The sequence below is a fragment of the Pongo pygmaeus genome, chromosome 3 (assembly GCF_028885625.2).
Source record: "Pongo pygmaeus isolate AG05252 chromosome 3, NHGRI_mPonPyg2-v2.0_pri, whole genome shotgun sequence".
Lineage (NCBI taxonomy): Eukaryota > Metazoa > Chordata > Mammalia > Primates > Hominidae > Pongo > Pongo pygmaeus.
The window spans coordinates 120642243-120656035 of record NC_072376.2 but is presented as its reverse complement, the minus strand read 5'-3'; the positions used below and the strand labels follow the sequence as shown (position 1 = coordinate 120656035).

Below are 13793 nucleotides of genomic sequence, written 5' to 3'. Positions count from 1 at the left end.
CAATCAAAAAACCTTACAGACTTGAAGCTGAGTCCATCGTTAAGTAGGCATATAGATCATATAGATACTTTTCTATCTTTAAATGTGGTGGGGATGAGATGGGGGTTGAAGTAAGCGAATTTAAATTCACTTTCTAGTGAGACTAGCATCTAATCCTGGTGGCAAAACTTGTTTGGACACACCACTACATTCTAATTCTAAAATCAACAGCTGTGAGGTAGAGATCTCAAACCAAGCATGAATGATCACCATTCTTTTTTGTTTTAAAGTGGTTTTTATTATCCACTTTTTTGTTTTAAAGTGGGCAAGTATCTTAGGAAACTTGCCCATGATTAGCGTGATTGAAAATGCCACTTTAACTGCAGTTGTAAAGTTCCTATTGATTCCTTATTGGAGTAAGAGACAGAGTACTACTTTAAAAAACTTCACTATCCTCAGCACTTTCAAAAATGCCCAGTCTTATCCTCTCGTAGGAGGCACACTCAAGAGCTTTTGTATGAAGAAAACAAATGGAACCCAGAATGAATTAGCCCCTTAGTAAAAGTTCCTGTTAGTTCCTTGCACGATGAACAAGAGTTCACGTTAGTTTCTTGTACGATGCATTCTAGGTAAGGGCAGCCTTTGAAGCTATATGGCCAGCAAAATCAGCATGCCAGTGTTTCCACAGGATGATGGGAACGTCACTGTGATGAGCTTTTCATCCAAGGTCTGAGTGGAGGTGGCAGAAAAACTATTCTGATCTATGCTCCATCATTTCTACATAATCTAAGGATAAAGCCTGGGGTATCTCCTGTAACTTACTCTTTGAACCTTATTATCTTATCCTATTCACTTCACCCCACTGAATTGCTTTTACAAAATTTATCTTGGAGGAGGGGCATTTGTCATCAGCAGATTCAAAACCTACTTACCGCACCTTGCTGTTGCAATGTCTAGCAAACTCCAGTTGAGGACATTACCTTAGGCTTCTGTCTCGTGAAGGCATAAGGAGACCTAGTGACAGCAAGGGGTCTGCTTTTCATGAGTGACTTTGTCCTCTTGTGAACAATGAAAATCAGAATCATGGAATGTGTGATTATTTTTTTCTCCGTGAATGACCTTGTATTGTTCTGAATTATTTTTCACCTTAAATCCACTAATTGAAAGTTATTACTTTATTTTAAAAATAGTGCTTGAAGAAAATATCCCTCTTGGGGTTTTAACAAGTACTCTAAAACTAGAACTCTTTTAAAAATGACACATTTTGTAAATTGAAAGAAACAGTAATATTAATTTTGAAAAGACTGTTGATGTCACTGTGGTTTATTAGGTAAATACAAAGTATAGGCTCTTGCATTTTTTAAAAAGCAAAACCAAAGAGATTAGAAACCAAGTACACATATCCTCTTTAGAAGAGAAACATAAATCAGTTTTAACAATTAGGCACTTAAAAATGTAAATGTAAGACAACATTATAGAAGTATAAACTATAGTTACACTCCTAAATTCCTCCTGAAATGTTTACAAACACAAAATCACAAGCATGGAAAACAAATTTCCTCTTTATCAAAAAAGGAACCTGAATTTGAATCCAATGTGATGAACCAATGATTAAGGTACTGGTGGGTAGGAGAAAAGAGCTTCTGAAATTTACATATTTGATTAAAATGTAAGCATTTCATAAAACTATCACAATAGCATACAGTAGATATCATAATGAAAAATATATGTCAGGAAAATAATGAATCTAGACTTAAAATTTTAATTTACAACAAGGCACTTAACACATTGAAACAGTACAGTAAATTTCCAAAAGAATGCAATTGGCTACCTCTGAAACCTTGTAATAATATTTCTTTTGTGAATATACGGTAACATAACCATACATTTTGCAGCATTAATCATTGCATAGGAGGTAAATTAAATAATGAATTCCAACTTGGCAATTAGATTAGTTTTTGTTCATCATTTTCTCTTTTTCTTTTAAAGGACAGTTTTAAATAATTCCACAATAAAGCACTCTTCTCATTCATGATTTATTTAGAACACAGCATAATGAGTAAGAAAATAAATCAGAATTTATAAGGTGTGTATCTGTATAAAAACTTATCTTTGGGTACCATTGACATGATTTTCAGTGTTTGGGTGTTGAAGTCAAGAGCACTTCTTAATAGAAGAAATATTTTCAGCAACTGAGTCAAAGTAGTTAAATTATTGCAACACAAGGACATTAAAAACAAATACTAAAAATATATATATAAATAGAAAAGCCTTCAATACATGGCATATAACTTATAATATGCTTGATTTAAACATGTAAACTCATTAAGAAATTCCTTCTCACACTTCCTTACACTACAGATGCTAGTGCATTAAGATTGGCTTAAAGTTTTCATCAGTTTTACAGTGCAAAACAAAAACAAAAAAGAATTAAGAAAGAAATGTTCAAACTATTCAAGGGGCAAGATGTGAACTTTCAATTAAAAAAGAAACTGCATGAGTTCTGTAATGTAAAAAAAACCAAGACAACAAATTTGGTGTTTCAAAGTAAACAAAACATAGGTCGTTATAAAGGGAGACACTAATGATTGTGATCATGAGAGGTAAAAATGTTCTACAAATTTTCTTTGATCAAATGGATACAAGGTTAGAATTACAAGTGCCTATAATCTGAGCACATTTTACCTTTGGGAAAGGTTTAAAATGCTTTTAAAATAATTCTTTTCACATGATACTTTCAGATTATTGGCAAACAACAGAAAACAAATGCCTTTCAAAAACTTGAAAACAGGCTTTTAAAAGTGGTGTTTGCATTCCAAGTCATAAAGTATATTGCCACAAGGGGGCACTGGTAATACAGGAAATAACCCTAATGCAATGTCATCCACATACCAGAGTAGACGCAATGCTAACTCTTGAAACAGCCTTCCTGCCACAGCAAAACTTGTTTCTCAAGATGCCAGTAAATTAAGTAACAAATTCACAATTAGTTCAAGTGGACTCAGGAAAGGATGCTTTATTTTCAGATCTAGTGGACGAGCTCAAAAACTAGAATCTGAGAGAACTTCATTTGAAATGATTTAGAAAAAAATGTGGCATACTCTATAGGAATTATATGTTATAGGTATTTCACAGACAACCTAAATTACAGGAAAAGCTTCAAACAGGAGCATAGGCTTAAAAAAAACAAGGATAATAAGATATGTATCTTAACTGGCAAAAAACAGGTACTCCAAACATTTATGATTTCAAAGGCAAGATCATACTTGTTTTATATCTTCAGTTTATATATATATCATACTGGTTTTATATCAAAGTGGCACATTGGGTTGAAGCTCAGGTTTTCTTTCCTACATGTAAATGGGTTTTACTATTTGTTTTATTTTTGCATCTTGAAATTTTGATTCCCCCACCCTTATTTGCAAACCATGGGCTTCCTCAACTCGATGACAGAGCTATACGACACATGCGTGTAAAGACATGGCAGCAGCAGTGTCCACATTGGCATCACAGGTGTTTTTAAAGTTCTTTAAAAGGTGATGGTTTTTTTAAATTAAAAAAAACTGGATTACTTGACTAAAATCCAAGGCTTACTGTTTCAAGGGTCTGTAGTAATTGGTGCACAATTTTTTTTTATTAAGTTTAAACACTTATTCAATAGACGAAAAGTGAGTTATCCAGACACAGCTGAATAAGGCTGTAAGGTGTATCAGTTTGTTTTATTTGAATTAGAGGCTCAAGGAAAATACCAGTGTTAGGAGAGCAAAATCCAGGCTTCTGTGTCAGATGATTTTCTTCATAATCGGGCAACAGGAACTTAAAAATCAGTGTTTTCAAGCAGAACACCTTGTTCTTGCACAAGTGTTGCTAGTTAATAAATGAATATAAGCGAACATTATATAGAATTATGTCTAAACTCATCAGGTAAACTAGGTATATGTTTATTATTGGTGTATTTAATAAGAAATACTAGAAAATTCCATGTGCTTCAAAGCCTGCCAAGGATGTTTGGGGCTTTAATTCTTGTTTAAAATAACTGAATTAAAGAGTCTTGCTTCATGACTTTAAATTCAACTACCTTTCCTTTAGTGATTATTCTATGACATACAGAAAAAGCCATTCTGAAAACATACACAAGATTTTAGCACCAAAGGATGTTGACCCTTCTGAATGATTTGCATTGTGCTTTTCTCAAGCAACTTAAAGGTCAATTTTGTGTAGTCAAGGCTGACTAGTTTATAATGATAAATTTGGGGATGTTTTCCATTCTAAATGAAAGAAAAATTTCACCTTCAATATCAACATAACTGCCTCCTTCTACCTGCATTGGCCTCTCCACCCTCTGCCCTAGTGTTGATAACTTTGCAACCTTAAAACTTTTCTAAGGTTTTAAAAGTCTTGCAAATTAACCTTCAAGTAGTTAAGAAATTAAGCCAAGAATTATCCAAAAGATCCAATAGCATTAAATAATGCACTAAATCTGGTAACATTAAATCTGATCAGATTTTTTAATCCATTTTTTGGCATCACCTTAAAGAAATTTAGAAACAGTTATCCCCCTTCACTGTGTAACTGTAACTAACACACTGATTCCGAGAGTATATTATAGTGCAGCACCATGTTATTTTCACTGGGTAAAAGTAAAATTACTCAGTTGTGGCATATGTCCTTAGGACTAGTTGTAAGAAGCTGAGTCTCTTGCTAAAAGCAAGGATACATTAACTTTCAGGTTCCGTCTTGTTTTTTCCATAAAGTACAACATAAAAAGGAAGAAATCACCTTCAATGAAATTTGACCAAATATATTTCTGTGCTCCAATTAGGAGCCCTAAAATTGATCTCACACCAGGGCCTGACCTGGAAAGAAAACAGGCTCATTCCCCAAGTGGCGTGAACCTCAGTTGACACACACGTGTTTTCAGCCTGTGCTAGAAGAGTTGACTGCCCTGGGGCACCAGATCCAAATTTACAGGGCAGACAGCATCTAAGTGTGTACTCAAGGGCCACTCATTAGCAGAAACCATCTCATGTTTCCTGTGTATCTGTCATAGAGATTTTAAAGTGAAACATTTAAACATATGTAAAATCTGTGGGGTGTGTCAAATACTTTCGTGTTTACTTGGATCAGCTTTCCTTTTTAAGATAAAATGATCTTTTAAAAACAAAACAAAACAAAAAAAAAAGTGATACGTAGCGCATTGGGTGGCAGCAGCAGTGTGCACTCCTGGACTCAACCCAAACTTTCCCCGTGACAGAGTAGAAACAAAATTCACCCAAAGCTGACGCACAACCCATGGATCTCCCCCTTGCTAAACCTAATGCTAAAAACCACTCTCAACATTAGGCTGTTGTATTTACACAGTGGCTGTAGATGTCCAGATATTTTATTTAAAATATTAACACATTCTTCTGACCTTGGGATGAAAAATATCCTGAAAAAAATCTGAAGTAAAGGGTTTTGGTGGAGAAAGAAGAAAGAAAGGAGGAATATGTTCTTTGGCACCTCTTTGACAAGCTCATTAGTAAAGTCCCGGGGTGGGGGCTTGTCACCAATGAATGAAGAGCTGCAAGAGAATGTATCTTTCTCAGGATGAAGAAGAAAACCAGTCAAAGGGTAATACTTTGTTCATCTTTCTAATCATTTACACAAAATTTGGTCCATTTCTTCATTTACCAGTCAGTTCTCCTAAAATAAAAAACAAAACTATACCTTTGGTTACAGCGTTAACTCTTTTGGTGTAAGAGCCGATGCCTTTGTTTTGCTCCTCAGGTCGATTTCTCATTGTCTTCACCAATCTTCTGAACCCGTGAATACTTTTTGCATGATGATTTGAAGCAGCCAGGAGGCCAAGACAGCGGCCAGGAGAAGCAGCAAGGAATTGAGCCTTGTACATTTTTCTCAAAAAAATAAAAGATGGGGAACCACCATGCTCGAGATAAGAAATTAGTCTGTGAAGAGACCTTCAAGTTCTGTAAATGGTAGAAAAAAATTTAAATGAGACATATCTTTCTCAATTTGCATCCTAATTATTTTCTTAAATTGTCATTCACTGTAACCTAGGGAAAACAGAATTCACAATCACATGGCAGTAATGATTTTCATGTCCTTTCCCTAACTCTACCATGACTCCGGTCCCCTAACACACCTAGGTGTCTTTCTTTCCCTTGTGGCTCATGCAATTTCTTCTGCCTGCAATTCCAGGAAGAATGGAGACTCTGGGAATGGATTTCAGAATTATTCAGGAGGAATAATTTTCAGGATGTGTGAGTGATCAAATCTAGGAGCCAAGCAAGTCAAAGAGTGAAAGAAGAGCTCAGAAGTTTGAACACATTTAAGAGGAAAGATGAAAATTTTAGTTCAGTGGTGTCAGTAGTCAAGTAGATGGAAGTGTAAGAAGGAAGATGGAAATAGGAGACTACAAAATAGGAAACAGAGCTACAAAGAGAAATAAAGTAATCCAAAGAAAGAGCATTTATTAGTGGACACCAAGAGTTGGACGTAGATCCTTTGGAAATGTCATATTTCAATTGCTCACAAATTCTCCAAATTGACAATATGGCAAGTCTATTCAAAGATAAGTACGTCATGGTACACAGACCAACTCTATTACACCAAGGACACATACCAAGACTAGGAGAAAACAGAGACTGGGAGGATTCTGCCTTGGGACCAGAGGAAGAGAGCAAGAGTTAGAGACAGCTTCCTGGAAGAGGTGGCATTTGAGCTAGCTCTTTAAGTTTGAATGGGAGAAGAAAGAAAAGGCATCTGGAAACAAGGAAGCAGCAGTAGCAAATGAGGAAGAATCAGAAGGGAAGCCAGAGAGCACCATTATCACCAGAGGATATACGAAATCCAGTGATTCATAAGCTATTTATTTTGTGTGATTTTAAACAATAGCTGCTATTGGCCGGGCACGGTGGTTCACGCCTGTAATCCTGGCACTTTGGGAGGCCGAGGCGGGAGGATCACCTGAGGTCAGGAGTTCAAGGCCAGCCTGGCCAACATGGTGAAACCCTGTCTCTACTAAAAATACAAAATAAAAATTAGCCAGGTGTGGTGTCGTGCACCTGTAATCCCAGCTATTTGGGAGGCTGAGGCACAAGAATCGCTTGAACTTGGAAGGTGGAGGTTGCAGTAAGCCAAGATTGCACCACTGTACTCCAGCTTGGGCAACAGAACAAGACTCTGTCTCAAAAAAAAAAAAAAAAAATTAAAAAAAAATAGCTGTTACCTTCTCCTTAAAATTAATTTAAGTTGAAGGCAGGGATTATGTCTTACCCAGCTGCACTACAATGCTTTTACAGAGAAGGTTCCTAAATTTTAATTTAGTACATATATTTCTTCATTCTAGTTTGAGTTACCTGAATTAGCAATGCACTGTGCTCCATAACCTTATGGCATTTTTATCCATAAATGGCATTTATATTTGTGAAGTTCTTTGCTTTATTTTAAAAAGCAGTAATGGATGTATGTTTAAGTGAATGTGGCAACATCGGTTATCCCCATTAGGCTATCTAAAACCCCACGACATGAAAAGGGTCCACTGCAATCAAAGAAAAGAAATTATCCAAGCATCTTCACTGCTCTCACCTTTTCATTGGCCATTGAATGGTACCACCAAAACAGTCGTGTTGTGATATAATAAGCAATGATCACATCGATAGTGTAGTGTTCATGTGCTACAAGAATGCAGATGATCCCGGCAGCACTCAGCAGCCAGCAGATTAAATGATACCACCAGAAGTGACGAGGCGAATCTGGACAGTAGAAAAATTACAGAGTTAATAAGATTCCAAGAGATGAATGTAATGATTACAGTCTGTCCTAACGACCTTAAGTAGAATAACCCAGGATCAGGAAGTCACCAGAAGGATAAAACTGATAACCTAAACTGAGTCACTATGAACTGCCCAGGATCTGCTCAGGTAGGAGGGATGCAGAGGGGCTCCCTGGCAGCAGGTGTAATAGTCATTCACTGGGGAAGCTGGTAACACTAGACATTCTAGGCCTTGCCCACGTGAATAAGCTGTTTAATAAGAAAGAACAGAATTGTGTCTTATTAGGTTGGCTGGAATTGCTGCATACTGGCTCACATAAAGGAGCCACTTTCCCACTGGAAAGGAAGATAGTAGGGGTCAAAAGAAAAGGTGGTTGTCTATGAAAATAAGGGGGGGAAATGGGAAAGCAGGAGTAATTTCAGGTTTTAAATTTATATTATTTCTCCAGGGGTATGTGTAGGGTAAGGGGGTCAGAAGGAATGGCACTGTGGCTAGCAATATTTTGATTCTCAGCAATTTTACACTGTTATTGCCAATAGAAACTGTAAAACATTCCCTCTGTAAAGGTTAGGGTTCCTAACTATTCACTTATGGACTCAGCCTTCCTGGTAAGGCCACTTAGAAGTTCATTCTACTTACTAGCTGTAAGAGACAACTGTGGCACTCACTGGTTTAAACAGGATGGTCCTCCCCTTCTCACACAAGTGTTAATGACAAATATAACTGAAACCAGAGTTCATCTCTAGCAGCTTGGTGATCTGTTTTATTTTAAAGCTGTATTAGCTCACAATAAAAGTTAATCCAATAAACTGAAATTGATTTCATATTTAACTATGTTTACATTTATAGTGACATTTACGTTCACATGTAGAAAGATGATTGAATAGCAAAAGGATCCATTTCCAGAACTTTATATTTATTTATTTATTTTTTGAGAGGGAGTTTCGCTCTTGTTGCCCATGCTGGAGTGCAATGGCGCGATCTTGGCTCATTGCAACCTCTGTCCCCTGGGTTCAAGCGATTCTCCTTCTTTAGCCTCCCAAGTAGCTGGGATTACAGGGGTGCGCCATTATGCCTGGCTAATTTTGTATTATTAGTAGAGATGGGGTTTCACCATGTTGGCCAGGCTGGTCTTGAACTCCTGACCTCAGGTGACCTGCCTGCCTCAGCCTCCCAAAGTGCTGGGATTATAGGCATGGGCCACTGCACCCAGCCCATTTCCAGAACTTTAAATGAAATACCAAATCAGGTATCATTCAAATATAATCTCTTGGTAAAACTAGCCGTTGTTCTGTTGGTCCCAAATGGCACACAGTAAGAAAATAAACCTGTATTGCATTTGAAAGTCTGATTTTCTAATTTTGGATATATTCCTTATTACTTGTCAGTTACTTCATTCTGCCACTAAGTTCTGGAAGAAAACTCATGGAATCTCAGAATTTTAATGGGAGAGGCCTTACTCTTGCAGTCTTAGGGGCCAGATCCAGTCCCCATAACTGTTGTGTTAGACTCAGGACATTAAAAATTGAACGAACATTGAGAAATCTGGAGGTCTCACTAAATATGCGTTCCCCAGCACCTCAGACCCTACCTGCCTCCCACCCCCAAGGTCTCTTAGCAACCCTGCTTCCCAACTTACAGGTCATCTGGGATTTATCTTACAAGTTCAAAATGTTTGGGCAAACTAGAACTATTTTGCATTTGTTTATTCACAAGAAGCAAAGCTGAAGTAGGTCCAGAGGTGGACTGAATCTTCTTTTTACTACTCATGGAATTGCAAGTGAGGTTTTAGGAATGGCTGGAAACCCCAGCAGTGCTTTCTCATAAAAATGTATTTCCTATTATGCTACCACATTGGGCCCACCACTCATTAACTGAGAACACTGGCTGACCCAAAGAAAAGATTGAATAGAAGCTGTTCTGAAATAGAAATGGCAAAATGGTAATCCTCTTACTTTCTCATTCATCCTATAGGGATAACAATGAGCTAGATGATGACACAAATAATAGTTAACATCACTGTCTGTGTGGAATTCTAGCCCTAGGGTGCATTAAATAATAGAGACAATGGACTTGGTAGGGTGGCCAGGTGAAAAAACAAAAAACCAAAAAACTGTTCTCTACTAGCCAGATGATTGGCACTAACAGCTAGTCTGATTTCTCCAGGCTAATTTTATCATGAACCTACCCCCCCATTATAATATTTGCACGACTGTATGAAGCCCTCCCTTGCTAACCCCGAAATGGTCCTGGTGCCACATTTTCATGTGCTCTCACAACTAAATTTAAATCTACTCATGACAACAGAGCAAACAAGGAAAGAGTCCAAACTGATCAAAAGGCGGGAAAGTAAAATATATATATATAAATGATGCATCTAATTCTAGAAGCAGACTTTTCAAAGAAACCACTGGAACCACTGCTTACTCAGAACAAGAACATATGGTATAATTTAGAAGATAAATGTTTTTCCTAATTGCACAGAAAAAAACAGACACAAACATGGAATGCTCTGCTTACATACAGAACTGACTATAAACTGAGTTTGTGTTAAGTATTACAGATTTGTCCCTCTCTTTCTCATCAAAAATTGGAGAAAGCAGAATGGTATTCCTTGCACACTATATACAAATTTACACAATTTTAGAAACCTCTAGTCAAAATCATGTCTTGGGAAAAAATGTCTTTACATACTGAGAGGCCTTCATTAAAGTATATAATCAATCACAAGTTGCCTTGCTGTTGCTCTGAGGTGAAAGAATGTACAATAATGAGCAATGTCCCTGCTTATAGATAAGTAGACTATTCCTTGGCAATACAATAGAGTTAGCCAGCTTGAATTTCCAAAGTTCTAAACACAGCCAAGAAATTAAAAGCAAAATCTCTGGGTTCAGCCTGCTTCAACATGAATACCTGCTTCTCAAAATGATGGCTGTGCACTGTGTCCAAGTCACTTTCTCTATGCTTAAGTTCACTCATCTGAAAAATGGGAAAAAATAGTGCATCCCTCAGAGGGTGGTTTTAAGGATCAAATGAGTTAATTTACATCAAGGCCCTAGAATAGTGCCTGGGACAGAGTATTATGTCTATTTGCTGTTATTGTTAATGATATGGTTTGGCTGTGTCCCCACCCAAATCTCATCTTGAATTGTAGCTCCCATAATTCTCATGTGTTATGGGAGGGACCTGGTGGGAAATAACTGAATCATGGGGGTGGTTTCCCCCATACTGTTCTTGTGGTAGTGAAATAAGTCTCACAAGATCTGATGGTTTTATAAGGGGAACCCCTTTTGCTTGGTTCTCATTCTCTCTTGTCTGCTGCCATGTAAGACATGCCTTTTGCCTTCCACCATGATTGTGAGGCCGCCTCAGCCACGTGGAACTGGGAGTCCATTAAACCCCTTTTTCTTTATAAATTACCCAGTCTTGGTTATGTCTTTATCAGCAGTGTGAAAACAGACTAATACAGTTAATATCAGTTGGTTTTCAGTTATTTTAGAAAACTGAATCTAAGTTTCCTGGGGATGTTTTTATTACTTTAAACCTACAGTGTGCCTTTGCTCTGAAATGCACCTCTTCCCCCACCTCCACCCTCATCCCCATCTTGTTCTGTAAGTTTTTTATGACCTCAGATTAGAGAGAAGATCCTAAACTCAAATGTACATCTACACTAGAAAATGACTGATCTTACATAGCATACTCATGGAACTTTCTTTGGGAAAATTAGAGTTAGAACCATAGCAACATATATCCTTCCACCCAACCCCCCAGAACCAATAACTCAATATTAGAAATGGAGTGACTAAATTTAAGGAAGAGACCATCCTCTGATGATGGTGCAGAGACAGATCCAGGACCCACCCCACCACCCCAAGAGTGTGAGAACAGAAATAAGGGAAAAGCTTTTAAGTCAAGTATGAAGACCCCACATGTATCCCACTATTCTCCCCACTGCAGGTCTGTATGTAGAATTTACAAAGGAAGGAACAAAAAGATGCTACAATTCTCACAAAAAAGACTTGACTTCATCTACTACAGAGAACCTCAACTCTTGTCATCTTACCCTCAAAGCAGAACTTTATTACCCCAGGTAATCAAAGGGGCAATAATTAAATACCCCAGGTAATCAAAGGGGCAATAATTCACTTCTGCACCACTGAAGATAACCCTTGACACCACCATTCAATTAGGATAAACCTATTTGGATGAACAAAGGGCCAAGAGAGGAGGGAAGAACAAGGAGGACAGGGGAGGGGAAGCTGCCTTCTGCTGCTCTCTGCTGAAAGACCCCCTTTTAAATATGTCCAGTGAAAAGGATTAAGATAAACCTCTAAAAAATACTGGCATGAGGTAACTTGGAACTAAATATGAAGGGTAATACTGACCAGCTTTGCAAACATGAAGGAAGAAGCATTATTACTTCAAAAAGATTTTGAGGTAATAGGCCTAAATATACAAATCCTCTGAAATATATAAAAATGGGACCTACTGGGCAGCTAAAACAGTACAACCCTACAAACAACAAGACATGATTTTGGCCATAAAACCTACTAGAAAACCTAAGGATTTTGTATAATGTGAACTAAGCATATAAATATAGAAAGAGATTTTTATTTCTTGCCACCACATTTCTTCTTGAGAAGAAAATAATCAATGTTGGCAAAATGGTCCATGAAGACTCCTATGAAAGCATAGAAAGTGCTAGAAGATGATGAAATTAGAATAAAGTGGGACTTGGAAATGTTTTAAAAAGGGGAACACATTAACCGAATTATTTGGAATGCCAGAATGGAAGTGTCCTACAAATAATTCAAAGGTCATTACATCTGTCTTTAGAATGTACCAATCCTTTTTGCAATAAAATTAACAATTAATTCCAATATTAAGATAGCTTTCCATATCTTAAGAAGTACTAACCAAGAAGGGAGATGTTTTAGAGGCATGTTAAATGCTAGAGAGAAGCCAGGGCCAGGTTTTAAGCCTTCAGGGTTCAAATCACATATGACTAGTTGAAATTTTATATTTAATATATATATACACACACACACACATTCACATACATATATACACATTCACATATATATATACACACACATCTGTCTCTTTCTTAGCTTATCAATCCCAAGAGAATAAGGGCTCCTATCAATTTCAGGGCCCAGGGATCCCTCCCACTACAGCTATCAGTTCAGTGGGAATGGGCTATTACTTACATTCTTTGATGAACAAATAAGTCAGTGTCAGTGTAACCGTGTGACCGCTGAAGAGGAAGTCTCCACATAAGATATGTGATCCAGTTATGGACAATCCACCACCAGAAATCAATCGTAGAATCCGCTGAACTTTTGCCTGAGAGTCTCCATTGAGCTGAATGACACAAGAAGATTAAGAAGGGAATTTACAAGTGGCTAAAATCATGTTTTAGTCTAATTGTGTGACTCTTAGAAAGGACACCAGGTTGTGATTTTTTTTTTCTTTTTAACCTAGAAAGTCAAAAAGAATCCAAGGAGAAGCTCCTCAAATTGGATTTTATTCATTTATTGGCAAGTTTTATTGACATGTTTTAAATTATTCAATATGTTACTAATAATATGTCTTGGTAGTGGTGTGTCCTTGGGCAAAGCTTTTAAAAATATTAATAACCAATGACTTCACCACAGCTATGTGCTAAAAAGCAGATCAAAGCTACTTTCTTTTTGCAGGGGGAAGTGAGGGTTTTGAATGGTTAATATTTGATTCAGCTGCATACCACATTACCAATATTCTCTACAGTGTATTGGTATCTTGTATTAGGTGGGCAGCCTAAAGTGGACAGATATATAGCTGCATTAATGTCGGATCAAAACATTTACAATTAAGAAGAGGAGTTGCAACTCATTAAATAATTTAAATAGGTTTGAAAATGATGGATTAAGGATGTACTGGCAGATTTAAAAATGAGTAGCTTTGATTAGGAAAAACATCCCCTAAAGAAATAGCCTGTATGCTACGGCAGGAGGCTGGGAGAGCTTCTTTGGACAAGGTACAGCAGCCCCGCAA

General features: G+C 37.2%; 1 protein-coding gene across 6 annotated transcripts in view; it reads right to left on the bottom strand.

Annotated features, from left to right (window-relative positions):
• Nucleotides 1-1268: 1268 nt before the first annotated feature.
• SGMS2 (sphingomyelin synthase 2) overlaps nt 1269-13793 on the bottom strand; it is a 97020-nt gene continuing 84495 nt past the window's right edge. For all 6 annotated transcript variants that reach the window (XM_063663964.1, XM_054486665.2, XM_054486667.2 and 3 more), the window contains 3 exons: nt 12968-13121; nt 7570-7736; nt 1269-5948 (listed from right to left, as the gene is read on the bottom strand). In XM_063663964.1, the coding sequence (XP_063520034.1) occupies nt 5745-5948; nt 7570-7736; nt 12968-13121 (525 nt within the window). In that variant the 3' untranslated portion in view covers nt 1269-5744. The remainder of the gene's footprint in view (nt 5949-7569; nt 7737-12967; nt 13122-13793) is intronic.